The sequence below is a fragment of the Dendroctonus ponderosae genome, unplaced genomic scaffold (genome assembly GCF_020466585.1).
Source record: "Dendroctonus ponderosae isolate FM_Combo_2020 unplaced genomic scaffold, Dpon_F_20191213v2 Dpon_F_20191213_60, whole genome shotgun sequence".
NCBI classification, from domain to species: Eukaryota; Metazoa; Arthropoda; class Insecta; order Coleoptera; family Curculionidae; genus Dendroctonus; species Dendroctonus ponderosae.
The window spans coordinates 7,967-35,964 of NW_026018815.1; the positions used below are offsets into that span (position 1 = coordinate 7,967).

Here is a 27,998-nt window from a genome sequence, read left to right on the forward strand (position 1 = left end):
ATTCACACCTTTTTATAAATAAAACATAAAATCTGTTCTAAAGCAGGCTGTTTGTTTGTACAAAATAACAGTTTGTATTGGAAAATGTCATGTGTGTTTGTAAAAACAAAATGTAATTTAACAATTTGCATTAGTACGGGATAGAACTTTAAGGGTATGTAAATAAAAAAATAATCTACGTAAATGATGTATTTTATATTTTTGATGATACACAGAACGGATCAGATATAGAAATATAGCTTAGGTACCTATTCTAAACGGGGGTTGTATGCTAAGTTCGATCTTGCCAAAACAGATTAATGTTTTAGAGAGTTTGTTAAATCGCACACTAATTTTTGGCAAATATCCCAAACTTTAATGCAATTGCTTAAAGGCCCATTCATCGACATGTGATTGTATTTATTTTATATTTGTTAGCGTAAACGTCTTACCTTTATATACATCTATATGATACATATAGATACAAGAGGATGTTTTCTGATATCCTGTAAAAAGCTGTTTTGGAAAGAGAGAGATTGAAAGAAACTTATTTTGTTCAATACACCAAAACAAGCAAATGTCCACCCACCACGGTTCTGGTTAACCAAAAACACTCAAATGTTGAACTTCGCTTTTAGTGTAAAATATGTAAATAATAACGTATAACAATAAGTAAAGTAGCAACAAGATTGCTTGTATCATAGTGTGCTTACTATCAGTTAGCAATTAGGAACATGTACAATATAAAAAAAGTTTTCAAAGACGAACTGGGATTTTTAATAAGAAGGCACCGCTGAAAGAAGACAGGTAATATAATCAATTATAAGTATTCTTTTTAGTCTTCCGTATGAGTTTGTACAACATTTCCGCGATTTAATAAAGGTGACACTTTATTTGAAAGGTTTTAGGCAAAAATTGAACGCAGACCCACAATATCAGTAGGTAAAATTTACACAAATATGTCTATAAAATATACTGTGATTGATATACAGTAATTAAACACACAAATCAAAATAAATTGCCATTATCTACGGAAATTTATATAGTGCGTTAGCAATAGCCATGCTATTACGTTACCATCATATAAACATTAACTACAGGGCCAGACATATTACTATAGAATACCTATTAATAGAAAACATGAAAACATTATTGCTTAAATTACAAAGTAACACAGAAGAAATTTCAAGTTTGAACTTCTAGCACTAAAATTATTATTTGAAATCCGGGTTCTACTACAAAGTTATTTACTAAGGGATCACTCTTTGATTCGCTTTAACATCACCTAGCCAATTCGTATTTAGTGAAAACAGGCAATAAATATTTATTGCTTTTTTAAAAGTTATTATGGGGACAACTGACTACTTAAGACGTTGATGGAACTACAATGACTCAGAAAAGTTTATAGAAAATACAAATATGGAGGTGTTAAAAAAACAAAGTCCAAAAATACACCAAGACTTTCGTTCGGAATAAACACCTTAGAAGTGAGATGCGTTTCATATAACGCATAACAATATTGTAATATTGACTTTTTTTAAATCCATTGTCCGTTATTTGGTATACTTTATATACTCTAACAGTATAAAACGTATTTTCATATCGAGACGTTCAAAACTACTTATCTCCTTCTTTGCCCTAGTAAACTACAATGTGAACAACTAAATAATACAAATTTAGGTAACTATTTGAATATATAATTACGGGGCAAGATTTACGTAGTAACAATTAAAGGAAAGTACTAAGATTAAAGACAAAAATATTTTTTCTTTGTGGCCTGGCTAGTTTTACTCGTTGTTATGCTTGATGAATATGTAAAGTGTTTAAAATTTAAAAACGATTTTCTATAAAATATTCACATTCTCCACACATTCAAGCTTTAAAGATCTTCAGTGTGCACACGCGCTGAAGATTTGTTCTTTAGCTAGATGAACATTTTGCCAAACAGAAACCTTTATATTACATAAGTGATGATGAATTTACCTTAATAAGGTACTTCATTTACATAAGCGTAAGAGTTTTAAATAATACATACATATCCAATGTTTCAAAACACCTTGACTTAATCAACTTAAAATAGAGTGATTGGTTCTTATAAATTCAAGTCCACATATGCTTTACCTTACAGTTTTAATTATCTGTAGAGTAAATGCGTAAAAACTAGTTTTCACTTGAATAAAGACAAGAGTTTTAGACGGGCCTACAGTTGTAACCACTTTTGACTTAATTTTAAAATGATGGATTAATGCGAATTTCGGCATATGCCTTTTGAAACGCTCAGTATACAAAAAAATATTCTTGTCTCGTAGTGCCTGCTTTTCAATGCTAGAATATATATTCTAATCGTTGAGGAAACTAAGATAAAGCTCGAATTATTTTTATCAACAGCGTTTTGTCGATAAGCTTAATATAAGTTGTAATCATATAAAAACATCTAACAACAAATAAGTGTAACAAATTAGGTACAAACATTAACGCGCATTAGTTTATATGCAGTGTGATTAGAGTCGTTTTTGTAATATAATTTTATAATTTGTTAATTACTTTTATTTCAGGAATGAACTTCGCCCAAAACATATTTTTATTAAAACAGCTTTAGCAGGTAGGTACCAACAATTTAACAATCAGATTTCCGAACTTAATAAAGTTTATATTACAAATTAACTGCGTTACTACGCCGCTGATTGCCGATTAAAAGAATTGTTCAAGACGAAAACAAAATATTGATGTTAAAAAGTTTAACACTGAAATGTTCAAGACAGTCACAAATAATAAACTTATTTGGACATTAACACTAAACAATCTGCGCATTCGAAGCTTATTTAGGTCAGTCAAATTTCTATCAAAACCATCTATATTTCACGCATCGTTCATAGCAGCATTTAACAATATTTGCTTTCCAAGCGATTCTTAGAGTTTAGTCTTCTTTGTTCCAAACACTTCTCTAAGAAAATGACTCTTCACCTAAAAAAAACAGTAAAAAATACTTTTCAGCAAAGTATTCAATATAGTGCGGCTTGATCAGTCAATGGAAATGGGTATAGTTAGAAATAGAAGTTATCTCAGACAAAAAATAAAGAAACTAAGGACCTAAGAAATAATTGCAAACCTGAAACGATGTTTAGGCATTAGACTCCTTTAGGTCTTGCAGCCTTGCTAGTTGGTGAGGTTCTAACTCATCTGGTATACTCGCTCTACCGCCTACTACTTGCTTTGGGGGGTCGGAATCAGCAGGCATTGGGGCTTGGCTTACGGAATTTTCTGCCGTGCTGGGCCCTGTTGTTTCGCCTTTAAAAAAATAAACAATACTTTGCTACAAGTTCATCAGACGCACCTACCATCACTCCCCGTACTGCTACTAATTACAAGCTGTCCAGACCCTGAATCTGCGGTTGGCTCAGGTTCTTCTACTTCTTCTACTTCTATATCACATTCTCTATTCAAAGCTACATCAATTTTTTTTTCGCTATCATCAGCTTCTTCAATTATCGCCTCTGGACTGTCCTCTATGGTGTCGATCCGCCTATCGTATGAACCTTAAGAATGGGAATTCAGGCTCAATGATATCTCTTTAGTAATTTCTCTTACATATAATTTGGACATGTCGCTCGTTGTCATCTTCAGTTTCAAAATCTTCCTCTGTTTCTTCTTCTATCACGTCATTCTGATGATTTACAATAACCACATCCTCCTCGGGAGGAGGAAACGGCTGTTCTGGCTCTTCCATCATGGGTGTCGCTGCTGTGATTACAATTTGAGCAACACCCAGGCTAAAGTCATCGCCACCTTTATCATTGGGTTGAGCAATTTCTTTTCCATTCTACATTAGACAAGCAAATTTTAATTACTTAAATGAAATTATCGTTTAAATGAATAACGATGTGGGATGATGTAGAGAACGTATTTATTAATCTATGACAAAAACTTAGTGGATCTGAGAAGAACATACCTCATCACTGATCTCGAGACTTGGAATTCCAATTGCTAAACGAAAGCAATAAAAGGAAATAAATAACATTAAACAGAGCCCATCGATGCAGATGTAATTAATGGGGGGTATTTTAGAATCAGATGGAAGATGTAAATTTGAAGCGTAATTTAAATATCAATATTTTTGATATTTTGGAATTTCGCATGGGTAACTCTATGTTGTGTAGGATTTTCAGTAGTTGCCGCTCTTTGCGCAAATGAGTTATACCTCATCGCGTCTCACTACGCCGCAGTTTGAGTTACGCTCAACATTTAGCCGATGCGTAAAGTTGTCAAAAACTGTAAATTTTCAAAAAAAAAATTGGGAAAAATATTCTCTGTCAGGGGAACTAGTTAGTTATTCCACGCCGATATGAATACATTGGCATTATAAAATGCACGATTCGGAATCGCTAATTTCAGGCTGAACCCAGCTGATGAGAGCTAATAGGCTCGAAACCGGTCCTGGGGGTGCCTGACGTTAGCGCAATTCGAAATCTGCACTTGTCTATTTCAAAAGCTCATGGCAGCTCTGCTGATGCCGAAAGTGTTTCTTGTTCAAAATTAATTCCGATATTAATTTTAGTTTTGGCGTTGTACATTAATCACTGCAGTCGAATGAAATTAAGACAAATAGTATAAATGACTCTAAATTTAAAATTAAATTAGTGAAAGATTGGCGTTTGGAAACGTATTTCGTTTAGTTATTGTTGCCTTTCGTTAAGTTGGAACGTGAAATTTGTCCCTGGAAAGATTACCGTGCGAGCCGGTACTTTCTACAAAAATATCAACAATAAAAAAAATGAAATCGAACTGCCAAGAAAAGCAATGAGTAAACGAAAGGCGAAAAAGCAAATTACTTTGTAGTTTTTTCTAAAAGTTGTATAAATATTCACTTTGCTACAGACAGTGGACGAAATTGGTTGATAGTTCTTTGGGTCGTGTGGATCGCGTTCTTAAATGGAAAATATGAAATCATTGAAAAGGCCACAATCCTACCTGCCAAGTGCAGGATTAAAATTTTCAAGTTCTGCAAAATCTGCAAGTGGATTTTGATTGTATGTACTGTGTTAAGTCCTTGGGGATCAGTGAGTAGATAATGGAGCATAGGGCGCCAGCTTGCAGAAATCCGTTCAGAATGATCTAATTTATAAATCTTTTAGCTTGAACTGCGTTTAGTTTTCCACCAACAACTGAATTTTTATGGATTCTTTACATCTATCTCTCTTTGCTTTACTGATTTCAAATAAGTTTCGCTTTGGATAGATTTCCTGCTGTACTAAACACATTTTTTCACTCTTTCCAGTTAGCACTACGCAGCTTTCGATATGCTCAAGCTTTCATAAGCAATTATTTCCCGTTGTTGCCATGTATATGTAGAACTTTTACTCGCAAGTTCATCAACTGACAACTGGATTTGGTATCGATTCAGCTATTGGTCCTTTCGCAGTTACTTTTGAAACTTTGGGCATATTATGGGCGGCTTTGTATTTTTACGTCAAGCTCATCTGCTTTTCGCTAAAGAACCGCTTTAGATATGGAAATTTGGGTTCCAGTATTCAATACAAGAATTTTTGAGTTTGAAGAAATTTTGACGACATTTAGAGCGCACTCTTCTTTACTGAACGCACAACTCTGAACTTGTAAATAATTTTTGTCTCTGAGTTTTTCGTTATTATTTATAGCGACTCACTGTGCCGCACTTTTAATTACGCTTAGCATTTAACCCAGGAGCGGATTAAAACTTCACGAAGCCCGTGGTTTCAATTTTAACACCTAACAAAAAAAGAGTCACCACATTTGACTGCAACGCAACTGCAGCGGTGAGTTATTGTGTTGGCGCACCGAGCCATTTCGGCATCACTGCGCCAACTCCTGAAGTCACTGAGTTACCCATGCCTATATGGAATGGGTGTATATTCAAGATTTTATGGAGTTTTAATTTTTTTTATAGAACTAACATTGGATGCTCAATGAAAGTATATAAACTAAATAAACCGAAAATAATTCTACATAACTTACTGGGAACTGCATTTGAATCGTCTTCAAATTGTGTATCATACTGATGGTGCTGCGTTCGAGTCAGTTCAATAGAAAATGAATTAAAATTCGCATCCGACTGCGGTGACTTTCTAATTATATCATTTTCTATCTCCGTTTCCTCGTTTAGAACTGGAGCCGGCTGTGATGGTTGTTCAACCTTTTAAAATAATACTTTGTAATATAAAATCCAGGAATCAAATTTTTTTTACAAAAAATTGTGCATGTAATTTAAGAGGCAAAAAATATAGACTTGCAAAATACAAAATTTTGTGAACGACTTACGGATGATGGGGGCTCGGGAAAGTCTTCAGCCGGCTCCTTCAGAAAATTCGGAATATCTGGAGGAGTGAAAACTGGAGGGGCGGATTGAGGAGGCGTTTCATCCCACTGGTTCGTCAGAGGTTCCCCAAATTCATCACATTCTTCTACTACGAGCGAAGGAAAGTTTCCTATTCTTCCTTTAAAAATATTTAAATTCCCAGCAATTAGTTCCCCATTGGGACAATTTCAGGCGCATACCTTCTAGCTCGCCTTGCCACCAACCATCATCAATACTATGAGCACATTTGCTTAGAACTTTAATGATTTGTCCTTCTTCAAATGTCAATTCTTCACCTCCTTCTCCATCGTAGTCGTATAAAGCTATGCAGTATGACGTTGGAGCATCGCTGCCACTCATAGTTTTCTGGATCGGCATGGAAATTACAGAAATCTAAAACAGCATACATATGTTTAAAATGCTGAATTCAAGTGCATTTTAGCAGCTACTTGTTCTGGAGATTGGGTAGTTTCAGTTTGAGGCTGATTTTCTTCCTCATTATCGATCGTGTAATCGACAGATGAAAACGAAATCTGAGCCTGTAGGCCAGGAGTAGTTGCAGACTGTTCTCGCTCAATATCTAAATAATTATGAGGCACATAGCCTTCCTCTCCTCGGTAGTTTCTAGCCCTCAGCCATCCATCACCATCTCCTTCACCCACAACTTCCAATTGTTCATTTTCAACGATTGTGAGTTCATCCGGGTTTTGTGCCTAAAAGAATCAGTTACTCCTTTAACTTCTTTACTTAAGCAGCATCCAAATGTAATTTCTTTAAAAACTGAACTTGCTTCCGCCCACTTACCGTATAAGAATAAAGGGCTGTACATCTTAAAAGCGGTCCACTAGGTGGTGGCGAACCCAATTGAAAATCTTCGGTTTTTCCCATTGCTTCTTCTTCAGCTCCCCAATCAACTTGTGTGGGATCGTCCCAACCGGCGGTTAGCTGCTCAATTCGTTGCCTCTCTTGTTCCAATACAGCTAAAAATCGAAAAATAATCAAGTATAAGATGCATTCAACAGTAAACGTTTAAAAGTGTGTTAAAGGGAAGGCAACATAAGTTGTCTTTTAAGCAGTATACGAACAAAAAGAAGACTATTGATTAACTTAAAAAAATGATACATGTATAAAAATAGTGCAACGATTTTCATTTCACAATACGTGATTTAAACGTGAATGTTGTAGGAAATCGTTGCCTACCCCACTCACCATCCACCTCTTGACTCTCAAGCTGCTCCTGCTGTAACTCTTCAGGCTCCTTCTCCTGTTTCACAGATTCTATTGGTGCCGTCACTTGTTCTCCCTCTGCAAAGTCGCTGTCGTAAAACGAATCCGAGCTGGGATGATCCTGCAATAGACAAAAAGTACATTTTAACCAATGGTCTAAAATGTAGACTTCTATTACCGAAAGTGAACTTGCAGATCTTTGTATATCCTGTACATTTAAGGACTCAGCTTCCTGCAGCCAGTCTTCAACATTCACTCCTCCTTCCCTCAGATATTCTATTCTAGCTTCAGCTTTCACTTTTGCTGTTTCCGCTCTTCGAATGCATTGCTTTGCTTCCTCAATTTTTGTTTCTAGATCAGGCCCATTGGGATCATTTGGATCAGTCTACAACAAATCTCCAGGTACTTGGCGTTAAACCCTACAAATAAAAGTTGGTCACCTTTTGTCCAGCTTCTCTCATTGCGTTGTATGTCTGCAGTTTTCTGATATTTTCTTTAATATTGTTATTTTCTCTTGCAATTTTAGTTGCCCAACGCCTTGCTTCCTTGCTCAAAGTTGCTGCCGCCGAATCGTGGTCTACAGTTATGTGATCCACTGGGTCCATGTCGCATGGCTGTAAAATAGAATTTGTAAACTCTGTACTTTGTATACACTGTAAAAGGAAAATTTATCTAATAGCAATTTGAAAAGAAAATATTCACCTCAAAGTCATACTGAATGTGTTGTTTCAATACAGGATAGTACAGATAACAGCATTGCAAGTTGTACTCTCTGGTCAGTTGTTTGGCTTGATCACGAATAGTCGAAAACGAATTTTCCATTGCTTTACATGTGAGGAGTTCAGTCCTACCTGGATAATAAGTTTGTTACTGGAATCTAATAATATAAGGTATTGAAGAAAAATTTGTTTACCCATTAAAGTTAAATATTCCGCCACCTTATCGTACACGCCGCTTTCCATTGCGTTCATACCAAGTTGCAAGTCAGTGACAAAATATCTGCAAAAGCCCAAAAATATGTTTTTCTGTTTTTGCGTTACAAAATTGATAATAAAAAGACCTTGTTTGATGGGCATTTGCTGCGGCCAGGCAAAGAAGATAATCGTTTCGGGCACCTGTAGATTTTTCTTCTAATTGGTCTCTTTTGCTGGAAAACTTTTGGCTATTCTTCTGAAGTGAAGTAATGGACTGGAAGAATGAACCTTTCTTTTTCTTCAACCTGAATTACAGATATGTATTAAAAACAGTTTTTTTCGAGAAAGGAAAATTGCGTCCCAAACACACTTCTGGCCAATTCTAGCCAATAACCAATGAGGATAATTCTTTTGCATAAAACGCGCACCTGGGTGGTGATTATCTGACTCGACTAACTATTGGTTTTAACCTGCCATTTTGCAGTTAATATTCCAGATTGAGAATACGGTTTGAAACTCAACCGGTAGCTGCTTTTATGAAAATAACATCGACCAAATCGGCAAAAGTTAAGAGCGCAACAGTTTTAATTGGAAAACATCGCTTCATATCCCCTGGAAAGTTTTAATGCCTGCAGGTTTCATCTGCTGAAACTAGACTATTTTTAAAGTATTTATTTGAATCGAAGCTAAACATAAATTCGTTGCTTTATATTCCAACACGAAATGAATATCAATATTCAAACTTACTACAATCGACTGAAAGCTACTTTTTTTATATAACTTTAAAATCGACGACGAGAATAACATTTCAAACGAACCGAATGCATTTATTCGGAAGTAGATAAAGTTTGCAACGAAACTTTCTTTATTCTGTCTCGAATTCTATAAAATCTAACTTCGAGTGCAGTTTACTGAATTTCTTGGCATTCGCTTTTAAACTTTTCTGAATCTTTAAAAACCCGTTGTCAAGTCAAGACTGAAATAAACTTGTCTTCGAAATACATTATTTAATGTTACCTAAATTCACCTGAAAACAAAAATTAATTTATTTAATAAAATGTTTGATAATGTTTAAAGAAAAATATTCCAAATGTGACTACGCAATAAAATTAGTTTATTTTTTAACGTTTATAGCACTATTAAACAATGAAGGCATTTTTAGTAGGTATATAGTTTCATCACTTGCAACACTTTCAGACAATTTGTTTGAATTCAATTTTTAAAAAACAACTTACTTTTCCTCGATATCTCTAGCTTTATCCCGGACGTCGTGAGCCGTGTGCTCTTCATCAAAGTAAAGTTTCTTAGTTTTGTCCACGTCCTGAACGCAAGCTTGAAGCTCTTTATGAACCAATGATAAGTGATCCACTACCTAAAAGTATCGAAATTGAAAAAAACTCTATTAAAACATTAAAATAAATATTTAGAGCTATTTATTAAATATTGTTCCCAAAGATGATTTTACGGGATAATTTGGGACTTGATTTGTTAGAGGGACTCGAGCTTACTTCTGAAGATGTAGGGGTTTGTGCTTGCAAAACGTCTAGATAATATTCTATTAAACTTATCATTTTCCAGCAATGACCTCGAAAGCTATTACTTCTTAATATTGATAGAAAGTCTCATGTTTTATGTAGATGAGAACGTTACTAAGCTATTAAAGGGAATAGCAGGTGATAAATGACTTTTAGTCAGATTATTATCTATACACATTGTTCCGAGTCAAGAAAACGCCAAACCGAGGAGTAGCGCTTGCAAATTGAACAATGAGTTAGAATTATGAATAATGAATAGTTGCTTTGAAAAGCGCGAGCTTTCGAGAAGTAGCGAGTGTATGGAACATTGACATTTTCTACCCTTAACTTCCATTCATTGTTGAACACGTTTTGTTCTTAGTATTAACGTGTTTTGTTACCTTTTTCGCCATTTGAACTTTGTGGGATCGAAGGACCTTGGCGTCATCGGCGATCTGTTGCTGAAATACTTCTACCGCGGCTAGCCGAGCTCTGGCTAACTTTTCATTCTCTTCCAAAACAGTCCTCCATACACTCCACATATTCCTTAAACATTTTCACTTATGTTTGCTTGCCGATTATACAAATTTTTAATTTAATCGAATACTTTAACTCACTTCATTCAGTGCGCAAATACCCACTTACCATTTTTCCTCACCGCCTTCTAACTTTATGTCTGGAATATTGGGAATTTTCTTATTTAGGTAGGCAGATGATATTTTTAGTAGTGCCTAGAAGAACATAATAATTGATGAAGTAATACTAAGACGGCTAATGCCCAACTACCAGCTTTTTCCAAGAAATCGCAAATGTTTCAACCTTAACTAAATAATTTAGATATATTTTCAAATCTTGTGGGTGTGTGTGCAAATTAATGATTTTTCTCTAGCAACAATACTGAAACCGCCTTCTTATTGAACGAACCCTAGTTACATATTATTGACTTATTTCTATGTATAAATTGTAAGTTTTCAGTACCTTTTCTAGATAATTACATGTACAAGTAGAAAGTAAGATCGATATTTTTAAATTATTTATTTGCAGTAAAAAACAAGATTATTAGTCAACTTGCTGCCCAAGAAATAATAAAAAGGAAAACAGTTATTTTCTGGGAAAAGTGTAAGTGAAACATTAATACGCCTGAGAATCATCTGAAATAAAATTCCGCAAGAATCATGGTCTTACCTCAGAATAGGATTTCTCTATCGCTGACCTTTTAAGCGTAAATGTTCGAATATCTTCCAAAAGGTCACACTCGTGCTGGTTCTTCATGCACAGCTTGTTGATCTGCTCCGAGTGGAGGTTTTTTAAGAATTTCGCATAGTTCCCCTGGAAAATTGCCACATTTTAATAATCTTCTTCTTAAACTTTTAACTCTTAAAAGTTCAGATTAATGTTCAGCGCATTCGTTTTTCCCATTTTTGAAGAAATTATGAAATTCGGCATTGATTGACGGACGACATTAAAGCAAGAAAAAATGATTAATGGATGGATTAAAAGTTCTGTTTCTCTTTTCTTGTAACATTTTGGCAGTAATTTAGGCCCAGAATCCGCCAGAAATTGTTTTCAGAAGCCGAAATCCAGCTAAAATGTTGTTTAAGTTTTTCATTAATTCATGGCCATATGAAACTTGATTTTAGGTTTTAAAATATACGCAGAAAAGTTCCCTAACTGATCAGAAAATTGTATAAAAACTTCCTATTTTTGCTTGGTTTACATTCTGCAAACTTGTTTTCAGTTGTAAATTTTGTTTCATATTTTTAAACAAATTATGTTCTCATGATCAACTTAAAAAAATGTGTTGTAATAAATTTGGCAAGACTTTCATCAGTTTCAATAATGTAAATAATATTTCAAAAAAATGTAAAATATTCGAATCTGCTACAAAATGAGTGAAATTTCCTTAAAATCTCCTAACAGTATTGACCGTTAATAGTTTATTTCATCCTTTATTGCTCCTCAATATGTTTATTAACCGAAACATATTTTATTTATACCATTGAATGTCTGTTTAGTTCCATAGACATTTTATAAAGTCTACCGAAAATAGAATCGAAAATCATGCATCTTACATATAAAATAAAAGGTTTTGCGCTTCATTTAGAATACCTATATGAAAAACAGTAAAAATATATTATAGAACCACGTGATCCATATTTCTGAATAATCAATACAATAAAAAGTTTTTTTGGTAATAAGGGGAACATTTATATGTAAAAAATTGTCCTTATGTGTAAAACTTTCAAATACATTGAAATTGTACCTAGTTCCGTTTTCAACTTGTTAATTAAATGCTCACAAAACACTGTTGTTGGTATTTTGTATCTAATTTCTTAAACAAATTTTGAGCTTTATGCAAAAAGACTCTTTATGCAAACAATATCATTCAGTTATCGAACTGAATGATATTTTTTTTATTGAAAAATATTTAAAGCAGGCTGTGAGGAAAATACCGATCCTTAACTTGTAGTACATATTTAATATAACAGAACGTAAGAAGCATAATGACTATAATGCTGAAAACTATTATGGTATAGTAAAAATACTATTCAAATTAACTGATTAACATAAATACATAAAATATTTGAGATTTTAGCGGCGCTAAAAGTTTCGTCAAGTTATTATTGGGATATCTTTGAAAATGTGGGTTTCAAAATTTGCAATCTTGTACGTGCCATGAGCCACTAATCAGGTATAAATCAACCTGAAGGTCAAATTAGATAATTAGTTTCTGTAAAAATTTATTAAGTCCGCATTATCCAACCTATCCGTTTCATAACGCTTTTTAGCTTAAAATTGAGTTACTGGGAAAGTCGTAAAAATTGTGGTTTTATAGACTTTGGCATACCTAAAGCAGATACAATCTCATGTCACATATAGGAAATTACGTTCTTCAATAAATAATTATTTACATCGTACTTGAAATTAAGTTGCTGAGATTAGTAGTTTTTTTACTTCACTGCAAAGCTTAAGTTAATGTCCGTGTATATTTAAAAGTGAACAATGGAGTATTTTTTCGTAAATTAGTTTAAATTAAATTAATTGCAGTTTTAAAATCGGTAAAATAGTGACAAGAAGTTTTTTGTCACAGTTTTACAGAATTTGTATATTATGACTAAAAAAATTGCACTTCAACCAAAGTCCGAACTAACTAATTTTGGTTTTTCAACTATTAAAAGTGCTTTTTATTATTATTAGTAGCATGAAGTCAAAATAACTAAACAGTGTGCTTATAATATTTTTATCAATTTAGTAAAGTACTTTCAATATATACGTTTTAAAACTCGTGACTCTTGAGTTTTAGCTCTCGGAAAGTCAAAAAGAGTTTTTTTCAATAAATATTTTTGAATTATTACATAATTGAAGCGGATTATTTTTCTTTTCATATAGGAAAATCTCCTTTTAGGAGGAAAGTACCGAGAACGTTTCCTGAACAAATTTTGATTTTCATAATTTTCATTTTTAAATCTCCTCAGGAATTTGTTCTTGAATTGAATACTAAAAATTTTGTAAAACTCTGTAAAACAACTGAAAAACAAATATGTGCTCTGATGAAAATTGGTGGAAAGTCAAATTGGGTGAGAGACGATTTATGGACGGCAAATTTTAAATTGAATAGAATTATATATTGAATAGCTCTAATATATTCTTATAGAAAATGCTAAATTTAGTCGAAGATTGCTGTCTGTTTTGCAAAACTATATGACTAGATGATAAAATATTGTTTTAATATTTGTCATAAGCCTTTGCATAAATACATGTGGCGTACAAGGCTTTTATCTTGAGTTAAGTAAATCCAAGTTTTCACAATAGTCTCCTTTTTGTAAAAATTAATTAATTTCTAATGAATTTTTATTTAAGAAATTGTAATTAGTTTCTTTTTGATTTATTAGAATCAAAGAAAATAAGTATCAGTAAGACTTTTATCTAGTTTATCATTTTCGATAAGCAGACCAGGCAATGTAATAAACGGTTGATGATTACTTACGAGAATAAATATTGTAACAATGCTTTAAAATTTTAACTTATTTTGATAAATTCCAATGTTCTGCAATAGTATCCAATTGTTTAAGTCATTGATTTTCGTTCTAGATATTGCAACTAATTTCTGCTTGAATTATTAAGATTGAAGAAAATTTCAGAAATTTTGAAAAGGTTAAAAAAACCTCAGCAGAAGAAAAGTGATAGGTTTGAATTGAAATGAGATATTACGTAAATGTCCACGAAAATTTCAACAACTTTAACCCAACTAGGGCAAATCGAGCACTTAAAAACGAAGTGCACGTTTTGAGAGAGTAGGTGAGCGGGCAGTGGAAAAGTTCTCTGTTTTCCGGCTGAGTGTTCAATCTGAGCTTTCAAACATTAGCCATTGGTTGATATTGTGTGCTTGACAAAGTGCAAAAGTGGAACGCAAATGAAAAGGCATGAGAGCAAAATCCCCACCTTCCTCGGAGGAGGCTGCATGTTGGCCTGGTGCAGCAATGAGCACAGCACCTGAAGAAGTTGGTTTCATGCACACTCAACCCAATCGCACAGCAGGAACCCGAACCGATACCACACCAGTCCGATGAACAGAACCTCTCACTGATCAGAACACAGTTTAGAACATGGTATCGATTGCCGCTTGCTGATATGGAGGCGGCAGATTTGGGGCGGCCAAGAGTCGGCGCGAACTTCCTGGGGCAGAAGGCTATCGACTTTTTCGGCACACTTTATGGGGTGGGATGTCTGCCCGCGACTCTGGATTTGGGGCAGTGCACACAGTGATACAGATTTGAGGGCAACATTCGACTCAAGCAAATATTGAGGAGTCTATAATGAACTTAAGCCACAAAAGACCTCTTTTCCGGCCCGCTGACTCTTAGCCGCTACTTATAGGGGTCACTCTAAGGTTTATCCCAAATCTTCCTCATTCTTAACGTAGTAATTTCCTTATTTCTTACTGATTGTAATGAGCAAAATTTCAAAATAATTATACTGGATACTAAGATATTAAATTACAAGTTCTCAACTAGAGATATTCAAAATGATTCATTAACTATGCGAAATTCAGAAACTGGAAATACTATGGTGACTATTGCTGGCCTTATAAGAAAGTTTATATTTTCGAAGATATAAGGTGTTAAAGCAAAAGTAGTAAGTTTATATTTTTTGTCATTATTCTGGCAATATTCGGATTAGAAACTTAGAAATTTCGATGGTTCTTTTATGACGAATTATACATGTTTCAATTGCTGCGCTACTCATTAATAACTTTTCAGCCTGTACGTGAGACAAAAAAATTAAAATTTAGCTAAAAATTCATCAATTTCACTTAAATTATAAGTAGTCTTATTTTATATCGGTTCATTTTTGAGAAAAAATAGTTCAACGAACACGCGGTTTCAATAATACGTAGAAATTTAAAGCGGCACAAATCAGTTTTATTTTTTTGTAGATTATGCCCAATAAACAAAATATGCTCTTTCCTCAATAGATGCAATTAAATAAATACTTTGTCTGTCAAATGACTAAATAATTTGTGTATTGTATGCACAATTATCTGTTGAAAAAAATTGAAAATGTCGCGTTCAAGTAAAATTTCAATAGTTTATCTTAACCGAAAACATCCAAACCACTTGCTAATAGAAAATATGTATAATCACTCCGAAAAGTAATAACAGCGCACAAAAAATGATTCCTATTGAGCTCCAAAAACAAGTTATGAGTTACTGAAAATCCAGTTATAAGTTCTCATCATTACGTACTCCAACCGCCATAACTCAGCCTGCGGTTTAGAAAATTCTAAAAAAAATCAGATTTGCTCGAATATTTGCATTTGAATTTACTCGTACTGAATACGATGCAAATAGAAACGGAACAGTCAAATTTACCTTCTTTGTGTACTTTGATCCTTGGAACTTTTGGGACAATTTTCGAGTTTTGTGGTATTCAATCATAATTCAGTTGAAATTCAGAGAACTTGCAGAAATTCGATGATTTAGTTAGACGTGTGATCTAAACTACATACATGAACAAATTTTGTCAAATGTCATCGTAAATCAGGTTCTTTTTCTGTCAATTTGACATTGACATTTAATTGACAGTTTTTCAGATCTTTCCAAAACTACTCAATATTGAGACACAATGATATAAAATATTGATGATTCTCTAGGAATAGTTTATTAGCACACATGGTAAAGTGTTTGTATATTTTTGTCATTTACCGGTTTTATTTGAAATACAAAGAACAGCTACTCAGCTTCTGAACTTTAGAGCCCAACTAAAATAAACATAAATATTTGAAAAGTCTTTCTTCAAAAATTCCTACTACAATACTCCTTTGGATTTCCACAAGCGAAGTGAAAAACTGAGTTGAACGGATAAATGTAATGTTCTAATGGGAGAATCTGATGTACCAGTAAGTTGGAAAGAAAAAAAGTTATATCAAAATCATAAATACATGTTTATATGGCTTGGCACGAGCGTTAAAGTACAATACAAACCAAATGCAAATGCAACAAATATATTAATCGATATATAATAAATATATTAATCAATACGATATGAATAGTACTCTACGACCTCTTCGAACCTATACAGGTATAATAAAAAACTTAAACATTGCGTACCACTTAGGCACAATTTAATTGTTTCTTAACATTAATTATTTTTAATTTTATTCTATTTTGTTCGTTATTTTATTAACTGGCTAAATTAGAAAGACAAATTTCCACTTAATCAGCTTACATTTATAATATTAAAATGCAAATCAATTTTGAAGAAAATATTAATAATCCAAAAAATGTTGAAATAAAATAAATTATTAAGTTGCCAACTAAGTGAAGACGGGCCTGTCGAATTTTCAGCCATCCTGCACAGTTGACCCAAGGCGCACATGTGACCATGCTTGTTGCCGCTAAGACTGATAATTCTGAGCCATAAAATATCGCATTTAAAGAATGTACAACTCGAACAGAGATTTTTAGGACCAGCTGCAAGGCAACCGATAATCCAAACGTTTTATGTACGTTCAAACCCTGTGAAACAAACACCTGTTTCACAAACCCTGTGAAACCACAATGTAGTACACGAAATTGCTGGAGAGTAATATTGAACTCAAATCACTCATTTCATGGTAATTCTCAAAGTTTATTTAGGCTACAATGCGAGCTATTAGTTGATACTCGTCCCTTTGCCGACAACAGTATCCCTTTGGCTATATTTTGACCATAATTGAAAGTTTTTTGATTAATTGGGGTATAGACTTGGCAACAAGGCTAGCAGCCGTCAATCACGATTATTCCCGGATGCCCGGATTGGCCCGGAAATGGCTAATTAGGGTTGTTGTCGTGAAGTAGCTTTAGCACTTTGTTTACTATTCTATCTATATTGTTAGTGTTATGTAAAGCTGGACTTCTATTAATTCGGGTAGTTCTTATTTTCAAAATTGCTTATTCGCAACGGTGCCTAAAATTCGGATAGTGAAAATTTGCAAGGGTGAGCAAGCAAGAGCGCAATATTTTTAGGTTAGTTTAGCTGATGGCCACATCAAGATCCAAAAATAAATGTTAGCAGCGTAGCTACTTTCTGATTGTCATGCATATTTAGTTAAATAATGCAAATTGTAAGGTAATTGTGCTTTAAATGTGCAATACAGCAATTCGCACAGATTTATCAATGTTAAGAGAAAAATTAAAATAAGTGGTTATTTTTGGACTTTTGATAACAAGCGAAATTATGGGTTCTGATGCATTTCGTAACAGTAACAAAACACGATAATTGGTTTCAGTACGCTGTAAAAACCAATTAGAATGAATATAGCTCGCGATTGCTTATTCAACAGTATTAATTAAATAATTCGACTCAATGCAATTTTTATTGGTTCATAATTAAGTACTTCCTGCAGACAAACAGTAATAGTTAATTCCCTTTATTAAGAACATTTGATTTTTTCAGGTAAGGTTCCACTACTTATAGAAACTACTTAAAATATATGTATGTATAGTACTTTGTTTACAATGTTTCATAGATTACAGCTAATCGAAAATTTCTAGTTTACAATTAAACATAATAATAATATGAACCTTCGACTTCAAATTATGTCGACAAATTCCAATGACCAAGCCAATACATGTTTCATGTTAATGCTGTTAATATTATTTACTTACAGATATAAGATTCCACGTCCCCATAAATCAACCCTGGAACATTTTTATCTACATACTTATAGCAATTGCAATACGTGAAATACTAAACATGAGATAGCCATCGACATTTCCACCATTGCATCTCACTAAACATGCAAATTATTAAAATATATCATGGAGCTTTCTGAACTAGTAATTTAAAAGCCTATTAAGCAATTCCTAATGATCTTAAATTCTAGTTTTGAACATTATACCTACGTCACATATTGTTTAAAATAGTATAACTAAGTTATCGATGATTAACAATTTATTCGGAAAGCCTAGTTTTTATACACTTATCCAACTATGTGCTGCGTAGCTGCTCTAAACCAAAGAATGTTCTAATGATGAATTTACAGGAATATTTAAAATTAAACGTAAAAGTTATTATGTCCAGCAGGCAAATAATTGGAAGAAATTATATTCCTAATTAGTTAAGTACTAAATGCTTAGTTATCCAAAATTGTTTTTTATTTTAATTTATTTTGCGTATTTTGATGCGAATATGTTTTATACCTATATAACATCTTGGACATTTTGGTTTTCGTTTTTTCTAATTAGTAATTTGGTAATTTGTTGAAAATTCATCTGAACAGCTAACGAAATGTTGAAGATAGGAAAATAAATTTATGTCTCTAAAATCCAAAGACAGAAACAGGTTGCTATCTGTTAGTGTTTCTGAGAAATTTAATTTCAAAATACCCATTTCAATAGCCACGGTCGATTATGGGTTAACAAATGATAGGAAATTTAATGCAGAATTCAGAAATAAAAAGAAAATGTGGGTGTGTTATTTAAAAACCCAATGTTGATGTATGTTGACCCAATGCTTATATGAGAAACCCTGTATGATGGGGAAATTTACGAGTATCTACCACCTTTCAGTGTTTTTGTATCAGCAGCTTTATATGTATCTTATTTATTATCGGTGTTTTTTTTGTAGTTTACTTATGTCATTTACTTTAGGTTTCAAAATTTAGATTAAATCGAATTATTTTTTGCCACCATTTCTATGAGTTGAATATTAAACAATTTCAATTCACTGTTAGAATTATTTGACAATTTTCGGAACAAGACAAGCAAAAAATAATCCTTAAGCTGAAAAATATAATAATAAGCAAATAAATTAATGAAATAATGACTACTGGAAATTTTAATTTCATGTTTTATAAGTTGTTTTTGTTTTTTTCACTCGCACCGGCTGCGTCGTAGAGAAAAATGGAAAAAGGACATTTTTCTTCTTTCCAAATTTAATGATGAATACGAAATTGATTTGCATTTTATGAACAAACAATTCCATACCAATAAATTCTTTAAAAGCATTAGGTTACGCTTAACACAAATGCCAGAATCAAAACGAAAACGTATTATTTACTTTTTATTAGAATGCATACTTACCTGAATGATTACAACATTTTATTCAGATAAATCCAGTTTTTTAAAATACATTTATGTTCTAACACCCTGAAAGAAGCCTAAAGCATTCTGCAAATAAGTTAACAAGCAAAGTCATATTATTTTCCGATTCACTTGTAGTCTCTAAAGCTTTGATCTAGAAACTGGACCATACTGTATACCACTATAGCGAAAAACCCCAATACTTTCAAACCGTATGTATTATCGAGAAGCAATAACTTGCTTAAGAAACAATATAATTAAGTAATGACTGATTAAAGTTAAAAATCTACAACCTCATTTCATATTGATATTGATGTTATCTGCTACAAAAAAGTCTGCTTTTGATAGGGTTTAGCCATTTTATTTTTACTAAGGTATTAAATAAATACATGGTGCACCAATGATATTGAACGTTTGTGATTGATTGTACTTTTTTGTTACAGGCAAAAATGGCAACAACTGAACAATTTTCACTAAGATGGAACAACTTTCACTACAATCTAAAGTCAGGATTTCATGGCCTTTTACAGCAGGCTGAGATGGTTGATGTCACTTTGGCCGTTGATGGTCACTTTTTACAAGCACACAAAGTTGTCCTTTCAATATGTAGTCCGTATTTCAAAGAAATGTTTATGAAAAATCCATGCAAGCATCCTATTGTGATATTAAAAGATGTTGGACATGATAACATGAAGTATATACTACAATTTATGTATATGGGAGAAGTCAGTATTCTAAAAGACAATTTGCCGTCGTTTTTGAGAACCGCCGAAGTGCTGCAAGTTAAGGGCTTGACGGGCGAGGATTCAGTAAGTCCATTGAAGAGCCATTCATGATATTTAGATGTTTAAAATGTACTGTTAATTTTCAGACTGAAGATTCGGGTTCACAAAAAGAGCAGAAAGCAAGCAGTGAAATTGACGATGTCAACGAAATGTACAATCAATTGATTGAAACAACTACGGATACCGATATTCCTCAATTATATTTACAAAAAACCCCGCCACCGCCTCAGACTTCCCCACTACCATTAAATTTTCCTAAGAGGCATGCCAAGTCTATCTCGCCAAATCGCTCCAAACGATCAAAATGTTCAGAGTCGTATTCTAGCGAATATAGTGCCTCAAAGCCAGTAACAAATGTCGATTGTGATACACCTAAATCTAACACTGAATACAAGAGCTGTGATCTAACTACGACTCAAAGAGACATAAAACCAGTCATTGACGACAGCGAAGAAGCCAAAGATTATTCCAAAAACAGTGCGAATATATGGAAAGGAAATTTATTGTATGCATCTGGTGCAGCACAGGAAGCTGGTGCGTCAAATTGCTCAGATCAAAACACTGCAGATCAAGGTAAGTGAAAAATCCAGATATTTTAAGGGTGGTCTAGATAGTTTCATTAAAAGTTATATCGACATGTTCATCACAACTTCAAATGTCTTTTTTCATTTTACTCAAATCAGATAATTATTGTATTACATCTGGACCATCTTGTTAAATTAAATATCCTGTTTCTGACCGCATTTATTTATTGTGTATTTTGTTTAACCTATTGAATGCATGGCTGTTTATTGTTAATTTACTTGTACTACAATGTATTCATCAGATTTGTTAGTATTTTGCAGTAATTTTACTAAATGACTAGTTTGATGACTAACAATAACCTATACAGGCAGATAATTTAAAGGATTTCATTGGCTACATTTATTTACACTCACTCACGGCTCATAAATTCAATTAAACACAACAGAAACTGCTAATCGGGATCAATCAGGTGTTGATCAAAAGTTAGCGCATCAACATTTTTTAAATTTTTAAACTGCCTTTGGCTAGTTATTTGTTTAATATGATTCGAAACTGTATTCAACCCTTTCAGTGTGAGGACTTAAGTATCTGTGAATAGGGCAATTTAGACTTGTTTATCTGCAGTTATTTCATGGTCCTTTTGAATTTCATACATAGGATTGTGCCGAAAGATAAAAGCTAATTTATATACCAAAATCAGTTAAATTTTGTAGACTCTTTTATTATATATTTCATACAAAAGCAATTTTCAGTCCTTAAATAGTAAATACACGATGACAGTATTATTCCAAATATGCATCCGATAACTGCCTGAGAAAATGTGCAGTTAGATATTGCGAGTGAGTAACATTTATAAAGGCTGGCTGAGAGTTACATATTATTTTTACTTATTATACAAACGGCTTCCGAAAATGTCCGTATATTTATTCATTCCCGAGATTTAGCCATTGCATGTTGAAATTTTATGCTATTCTATTTGGCTCTTTGTCGTATTTTATTATTTATTATGCTCCTCCAATTCAGCTTTAGGGCCGTGGAAATGATAGCTGATGCTATGTCAAATTTACTGTAATAACAAAATGCTTGATTTAATTTTTGTTATTCCATTGCGCTCCAAATACGTAATAAAAGCAATATCTCGGCCTGTAATTTGAAATGCGTTCTTAACTAATTGATTTTTAAAATTTCGCTAATGTTTGCTTTCTGATATTATATTTATTTTGCTTGTTCTATGTTCTAAAACGTTCCTCGCACAAGTTTATAATTTTTTATTTGCGCTTATTAATTTTGGTCAATAATGGTATCGTAAATGTGAGCAGTTTTTTTTGTTGATTTGCAACTCGATCCTTGTTGAATTTGTTTTTGCATGGTAAGTAGCGTTTTGTAGCACACTAATATTTTAATAACATGCTAACTGCAGTATTTTCAACTATTTGCAGCAAGTTGAAGACTAGGATAACCCAATTAATGGCATGTGAAATTTTTTATGCTGATTTGTTATTAAATCACGCCTATAAATGTGTAAGTAGAACCTCAATATATAAGACCAGGGTCGTATTATTTGAGTACCATATTTAACGACGTGCAATCCGTTCCCACATTGTATCGCAAATTTTAATAAACTTTTTAATTATCACATCTTGGTTTTTCTGTTAGATAGTTTTGGTAATTGATATTATTAGTAGAATTGCTGAAATTTCAGTGGGTTTTTTCACGCACTTGGTGGATATTAATCTCAGTTGTCTTAGTAGTGTAAGGGATGAAAAATTATATGAAATTAAAGTCAGACAAACAGAATATTGACTTCAACTTTTGAAGGACTTGATAAACCAACGTGGCGCTCATTTCGTCACGAATTATCGTTTTATTTTAAGAAACTATCATTATTTTATAGGTACCAGCAAGGGAGAATCTCGAACAACCAACGCATTCAAACATGTATATCAATGTGAAAAATGCATGAAAAAGTTTACGAGGCGAGATCATCTTCGAACTCATGAGAAAAACATACACGGATCGGATGCTGGGCCTTTTAAATGTTCGATTTGTGAGCAACTTTACAAGAATATGGAAAGTCTTCGAAAGCACATATCCAAATTTCATTTCACAAATATGAATGATTCGTCATATAAATTTGAAGTTAAAGCTTGATTTTTAATGAATTATTTGCTTTAACATCGTTGCACGTCGCCGTATTTTATGAATCTTTGGACTATGTTACTTTGAAGTGAAAGTAAGATACTAAATCTCTGTTAAAGTAAGATTACTTTAACAGATATTTAGACGATTTTCTACTATTTGACATTTAATGATGATAATTTAGTATTTTTTTCATTTGAGTATTCCTGATTAATGTGCGTATTAAGAAGCAAGATACTTTTCAGTTGAGTTAAAGTATCCAAAAATAAAATAAAATTACACATAATCAGACTTCACAAGAATTCAGCCTGTGTTATTTAGGCAAAACTGTTTTTTCACGAGCCATTTAGTGTCTTACTCTTTGCCTTAATACTAATTAGGTATTATTATGTACTCGAATTTAATATTTTTTATTATTATATTATATTTAAAGCGAAATAATTATTGTCTATTGATCTAGAACAATTTTAAGATCGTAAAATCAGCGCCAAATATAGTTAGCTAGAGTGTGCCATTTTTAATATCAAAACTAGTCAGTAATCTAAGCGTCCGGTTTGATACAAGTTTGTATTATTATATTTATCTTATTGCACAATTCAATTCCAATTTGCCGATTCGATCAGCAGCTTCAAAGCATTTTGGAAGAATCACATACACTTTTTTATTTTGTTATTTCTTGTTATATGAGACACTTACATCATGGTCTGGTCGTAGAATCAACTTATGATTTGATTTAATTTAGATTAAATAAAAATCGAAACATTAGATTAATAAGATTGTCTATTAATTTCAATACAATCAACTTATATGATACACATCATTATAGTGTTTTGATGCAAAAATATGTTAATGTTAATTATTTGTTTGAATTACTTTTAAGAACTGTTATTACTTTGTCATTATCAATAAAATTGTGAAACTGATGTGCCTTAATACAAAGATATAACAGTAATATTGGTGGTTTCTTTTTGAATCAGATTTAACGCATACATTCTTGGACAGTTTCGGCCATATTTATAAGATTTTACTTTATTTGATCAGCTATTTGCATTAATTTGTCTTGCTCCTCTTTCATCGATATTGTTATTTAAAGGAGAAACGTAATCGTTCATTATTATTCACTTCAATTATAAAATAAGGTAACAATGGTTTTATTGACAAATTGCCCGACAATGTAATGCTAACTTATTTCAGATTCTTTTCTATATGCGATTGATGCTAAGGAACACGTTTTTTGCCCGCATTGTTGCAGAAAATTTGTCAACCGGTACAACCTGAAGGTCCATATTAGGGATAAACATGAGTCGAACTCCACAGATCTGGACTGTCAAGTCTGTGGTAAAACTATGAGGAATCAGAGTTGTCTTCGAGTGCATTTATACCACCATCGTAAGCAACAAACTGAAGGTACTGGCATTGTTATGTAACAATATTTGCGCGGCTATTTAAACTCGTGTGCGTCCATTCAGGCAAAATAACGTATGGTATATTTATCTAAAATTTAACTGATAAAAAAATTACTTCAACTTAGAACCAATAATATATTAAAACGTATGTTTCTTGCTTCAACAGCCCCAGTTGTTGCAGTATTTATGACATGATATTTTAATAACTTTATACTCTGGTTATACTTTTAGTCTTTACAATATAAGATTTTACTTGTCTCTTTCTTAGTGCAGCTAAATTATATTCATGTATTTAATTTACAAATTTTACACTGACAAGGAACGTTTAGTGATATTTATGATATTGTAATTTGTAGTTTATTATTTCCTCAAAATTAGTGAATTTTAAGTTAACTTCTAAAAAGCAAAATTTTAATTTCAATTATTTTAAAACCAAAATGAGTATAATTGGTACTCAAGACGTACTCAGAATTTGGCTTATTGTTGTACATCTAAAATTCAATATTCACGTCTAGACAAAAAATCAATTTATTAACGACGTAATAAGGGACCAATATCTGTAACTTATTGACGCTTTTGACTATTTATTACAAGTAAACCTAAAAAGAACTCAAATGTAAAAAACCGCTAGGAGAATTATAGTACATAATATGGTACCTTTATTTTATTTATTGTTTACTATTTTTGCCGATTTACATTGTTAGTGCATTTTAAAAAAGTTGTCTATATTTTTTATTAGGCTATTTCAGGTATTGATGATCCATAAAGGATCTGAAGATATTTGCTATAAAGGAACAAAAGCCATTAACTATCGTTGATATTTTAATAAATAATTTTACTATGCGTAGGTAATCAATTTTGGTGGTTTTCCAAGGTATATAAGGCGATTCAGAAATATTGATTGAAAATGTAAAGGTGCACTTAATTGGTGAAAATATCAAGGATATTTTTATGAATATACACAGTTTAGGGTCTGAATAATTTGAGGAATTCTTATAAATTGCTTTGAGAAATGCGCTAAATATGTGTATTGCTTGAAGTTTCTTTGGATTTTGTTGGAAAATTCTTTTAAAAATCAATTATTTCTATACTTGTTTGCTTTGTATCATTTTCGAGCAAATAAAATGTTGAAGCAAAAATAACATAAAAATGACTGGTCTGAAAAATGGGAATTTACTATAGTAGTTCGAAAGGAAGCTTGGAAGAGATGGAGAATTAAAAATAAGTATATCAAGTTTCCCATTGACCCAAGAAATCTAGAATTACATGCCCGACCAATATTTACAAATTATCTTGTATAGGTGTTATAATCATTCAGGAGAATCTTGATATTGATAAAGAAATATCAAAAGATGATTCCTTGCTGATTTATACAGTGGTTCTTATTAATACTCAACCTAAAGCCTTGTTCTATAAAATAACCGCCAGAAATTAAACAAAAATATAGTTTATTTTGATTGCATGAAAATTGTCTCTTAGGCTGTAATTTGATTTAATACCAATTTAGAAGCAGCTTGGTGCAATGTCCATATACTAATTAAAAGCACCTCACATTGCAACGTATTTGAGATTAGAGCCTAAGTTTCTGATATTTTTTCTATACTCGAATAACGTGTAATTCAATGGTAAATAGCTAAACTGAATCTAGTGATTTAAAAACATTTATATTAATCGATTGGCTCAATTTTAGATAATAATTTATACTTTGTGGTTGTATATATTATGTTATAATATTTATTTCATTATTATTATGTTTATGTTATATTGCTCAGTTGTTATCGTTTATTATTGGGACTGTTTTATTAAAAATGTGTATTAAATTTACTTTTATTTTACCATTACCGATACGATACATTTCCAAAGAATAACTTGATAATTTTTTCTTTGATTTAATGTCCATTATTTATGTAGGGGGAATTTCATTTTCCATTCGGGTTAATTGGATGTTTCGATCTGTCTGACTCTCCGGATCCGCAAACTTGCCCTGCTTAAGTCTGGCTCTCAAATCTAAGCACCGGATGTCGGTCATAAGAGACTGATTTTTGTTATCAAGCTCCCTATCAATGAGCACTTGTTGGTCTTCCAGTGCATTATATGTAGTTTTCGCGCAATTGATTTTATCCAGCAGATCTTGTCTAGTTTGCCTCAATTGCAGGACTTCGTCTTTTAAGCCCTGTTCCGCCTCGTCTCTGGCTAATTCGAATCCCGGTCGATACGATCTAAAACATTATGCTGTAGCGTAGGAATCGTTTATATTCCCCATAAATGTTTCTACCGATTTTCCAGTCGAGTTTCCGCTAATTTGAGGGCATCGGTTTTCGCCTGTAGTGCGTTTTCTAATGTTGTAATTTCTTTCGCAACCTAAAATAACCACTTTAGTAATTAAGTACTCAAGAAGATTGTCGATTGAAAATGCCTTTTGCATTTCCTCTCGCATTTTTAGCTGTTGCCATTCAATTTCGTTTCGAGCTTTCTGCGTCTGGTAAATCCTTTTGCGCAGAATAAAATCCACGCGATCTCGCTGCGCTAGCATGTCGTTTTTAGATCGTTCTCTGACGACAAACAGTGCTTCGCGCAGGCGAAGAGTGTCGGCCAGTTCATCATCCGCTAGAAGTTTCACGTATCGACTGTGCTCCAGCCAGGATTCATATGGCAGGGAACTTGAAAATTAAACTCAGTATATGTCCTAATCAAGCAGGATTTAGTTAGTCTACTTACTTTTTTACAATACGCAGCGGGTCAGTTTTAAAGCTAATGTTCGCACAATTTTTATCCAGAGTCAGTTGGTCTTTATCAATTTCGATCGCCTCGTGTTTGTCGTTAATATCTAGATTAAGTTTGAACCGAACTTCGTTCAGCTTATTAACTTTTTCCCAGGCGGCTTGGCAGCGCTCAATCAGCATTTTCTTTACTCCCTCGACTACACATAATTCCTTCAATTCCATAAAGAGAATGGCTGCATTGAACTTGTATTGCTTTTATCTCTTACCTTTTTCAGTTCAGTATCTCCTTCATCGTAGGTCAACTCAGATCCCAGCCTATTGTCCCTCATGGATATACATTCGGAAATGACCCCAAGAGGTATTCCTAAAGAGTCAATTTCCTTTTCAGTTTCATACTTCTCGTCCTTCAAAAGCCCAACCTCCTTGTCGATTCTTTGAAGACAAGATTCTAAAACTTCCTAGAGGATTCCTTGGAGAAATCTCTTCGTATTAGAGCAGATAGCTTACCTTCCATCTATCCAATTCCGTAACCCGGTCAGCTAATCTGACATTGTTGTGGTAAGTATCCCATTCTGTTTTGATGTTGGTTTCATTTCTCAATTGTCTTGATTCGTGTCTTAAGTTGAACGCGTCCGTCTGGCGAGCATTATTGGTTTGCTGGATTTCCCACTGTTTTGCAAACCAATCCGAAAGCCCGATATGGGGCAATGGTTTTTCATAAGTTACCACAGACATAACGAATTAAACTAAAATTTGCCAAGTTTTAAGTGGCAATTGAATTTTGTAATAAAAAGGAAGAATTAAGTTAATACAGAGCGAAATAAGGTGATTGCCAGAGATTCAGGCACGCGACGTTTTGAGTGTAAACTATTGAATTGACAAAACTTTT

The 27,998-nt window shown here is 32.9% G+C and overlaps 3 protein-coding genes across 15 annotated transcripts; 1 reads left to right on the forward strand and 2 right to left on the reverse strand.

Annotated features, from left to right (window-relative positions):
- Window positions 1-174: 174 nt before the first annotated feature.
- LOC109533080 (protein nervous wreck) lies at window positions 175-18,460 on the reverse strand. Of its 8 annotated transcripts, none has more exons than XM_048667896.1 (21): window positions 15,839-16,039; window positions 11,151-11,294; window positions 10,611-10,696; window positions 10,367-10,511; window positions 9,687-9,823; window positions 8,598-8,756; window positions 8,451-8,536; window positions 8,240-8,388; window positions 7,978-8,151; window positions 7,716-7,922; window positions 7,511-7,658; window positions 7,115-7,290; window positions 6,760-7,023; window positions 6,511-6,703; window positions 6,274-6,449; window positions 5,971-6,148; window positions 3,929-3,963; window positions 3,568-3,799; window positions 3,318-3,515; window positions 3,089-3,267; window positions 175-2,943 (listed from the first exon to the last, which is right to left on the reverse strand). In XM_048667896.1, exons 1-20 carry the CDS (start codon window positions 15,902-15,904, stop codon window positions 3,101-3,103), a joined length of 3,120 nt encoding a protein of 1,039 aa, XP_048523853.1. In that variant the 5' UTR covers window positions 15,905-16,039; the 3' UTR covers window positions 175-2,943; window positions 3,089-3,100. The 8 variants fall into 8 exon arrangements, with proteins under 8 accessions (XP_048523853.1, XP_048523854.1, XP_048523850.1 ...); XM_048667897.1 differs by lacking the exon at window positions 15,839-16,039 and adding an exon at window positions 14,409-14,581; XM_048667893.1 differs by lacking the exon at window positions 15,839-16,039 and adding an exon at window positions 18,116-18,460 and having other exon boundaries at window positions 7,511-7,922.
- On the forward strand, window positions 17,239-26,206 carry LOC109533082 (zinc finger and BTB domain-containing protein 41). Of its 6 annotated transcripts, XR_002171483.2 has the most exons (5): window positions 17,240-17,444; window positions 19,975-20,340; window positions 20,403-20,889; window positions 22,281-22,362; window positions 22,736-23,932. XR_002171483.2 is itself a non-coding variant. In XM_019898303.2 (4 exons), the coding sequence occupies exons 2-4, from the start codon at window positions 19,981-19,983 to the stop codon at window positions 24,405-24,407; spliced, it is 1,080 nt and encodes a 359-aa protein (XP_019753862.2). In that variant the 5' UTR covers window positions 17,239-17,444; window positions 19,975-19,980; the 3' UTR covers window positions 24,408-26,206. The 6 variants fall into 6 exon arrangements, 5 of the variants coding, with proteins under 5 accessions (XP_019753862.2, XP_019753858.1, XP_019753857.1 ...); XM_019898303.2 differs by lacking the exons at window positions 22,281-22,362; window positions 22,736-23,932 and adding an exon at window positions 24,175-26,206 and having other exon boundaries at window positions 17,239-17,444; XM_019898299.2 differs by lacking the exon at window positions 22,281-22,362 and having other exon boundaries at window positions 17,240-17,473.
- On the reverse strand, window positions 26,202-27,996 carry LOC109533081 (tektin-2). The gene is made up of 6 exons (XM_019898297.2): window positions 27,617-27,996; window positions 27,376-27,567; window positions 27,105-27,319; window positions 26,803-27,046; window positions 26,662-26,747; window positions 26,202-26,605 (listed from the first exon to the last, which is right to left on the reverse strand). The coding sequence occupies exons 1-6, from the start codon at window positions 27,842-27,844 to the stop codon at window positions 26,290-26,292; spliced, it is 1,281 nt and encodes a 426-aa protein (XP_019753856.1). The 5' UTR covers window positions 27,845-27,996; the 3' UTR covers window positions 26,202-26,289.
- Between the last annotated feature and the right edge of the window lie 2 nt (window positions 27,997-27,998).

Excerpts from the sequence above, each read along its gene's own strand:
- LOC109533080 (XM_048667891.1), bottom strand. The coding sequence starts at position 15,904 with ATGATTGAATACCACAAAACTCGAAAATTGTCCCAAAAGTTCCAAGGA. Across the intron at positions 7,923-7,977 it reads TGAGAGAAGCTGGACAAAAG|ACTGATCCAAATGATCCCAA; the intron begins GTGACCAACTTT and ends GATTTGTTGTAG. Across the intron at positions 3,268-3,317 it reads TAGCAGTACGGGGAGTGATG|GCGAAACAACAGGGCCCAGC; the intron begins GTAGGTGCGTCT and ends ATTTTTTTAAAG.
- LOC109533082 (XM_019898299.2), top strand. The coding sequence starts at position 19,981 with ATGGCAACAACTGAACAATTTTCACTAAGATGGAACAACTTTCACTAC. Across the intron at positions 20,341-20,402 it reads GCTTGACGGGCGAGGATTCA|ACTGAAGATTCGGGTTCACA; the intron begins GTAAGTCCATTG and ends GTTAATTTTCAG. Across the intron at positions 20,890-22,735 it reads TCAAAACACTGCAGATCAAG|GTACCAGCAAGGGAGAATCT; the intron begins GTAAGTGAAAAA and ends ATTATTTTATAG.
- LOC109533081 (XM_019898297.2), bottom strand. The coding sequence starts at position 27,844 with ATGTCTGTGGTAACTTATGAAAAACCATTGCCCCATATCGGGCTTTCG. Across the intron at positions 26,748-26,802 it reads TGCGAGAGGAAATGCAAAAG|GTTGCGAAAGAAATTACAAC; the intron begins GCATTTTCAATC and ends TGGTTATTTTAG. Across the intron at positions 26,606-26,661 it reads GAAACTCGACTGGAAAATCG|ATCGTATCGACCGGGATTCG; the intron begins GTAGAAACATTT and ends ATAATGTTTTAG.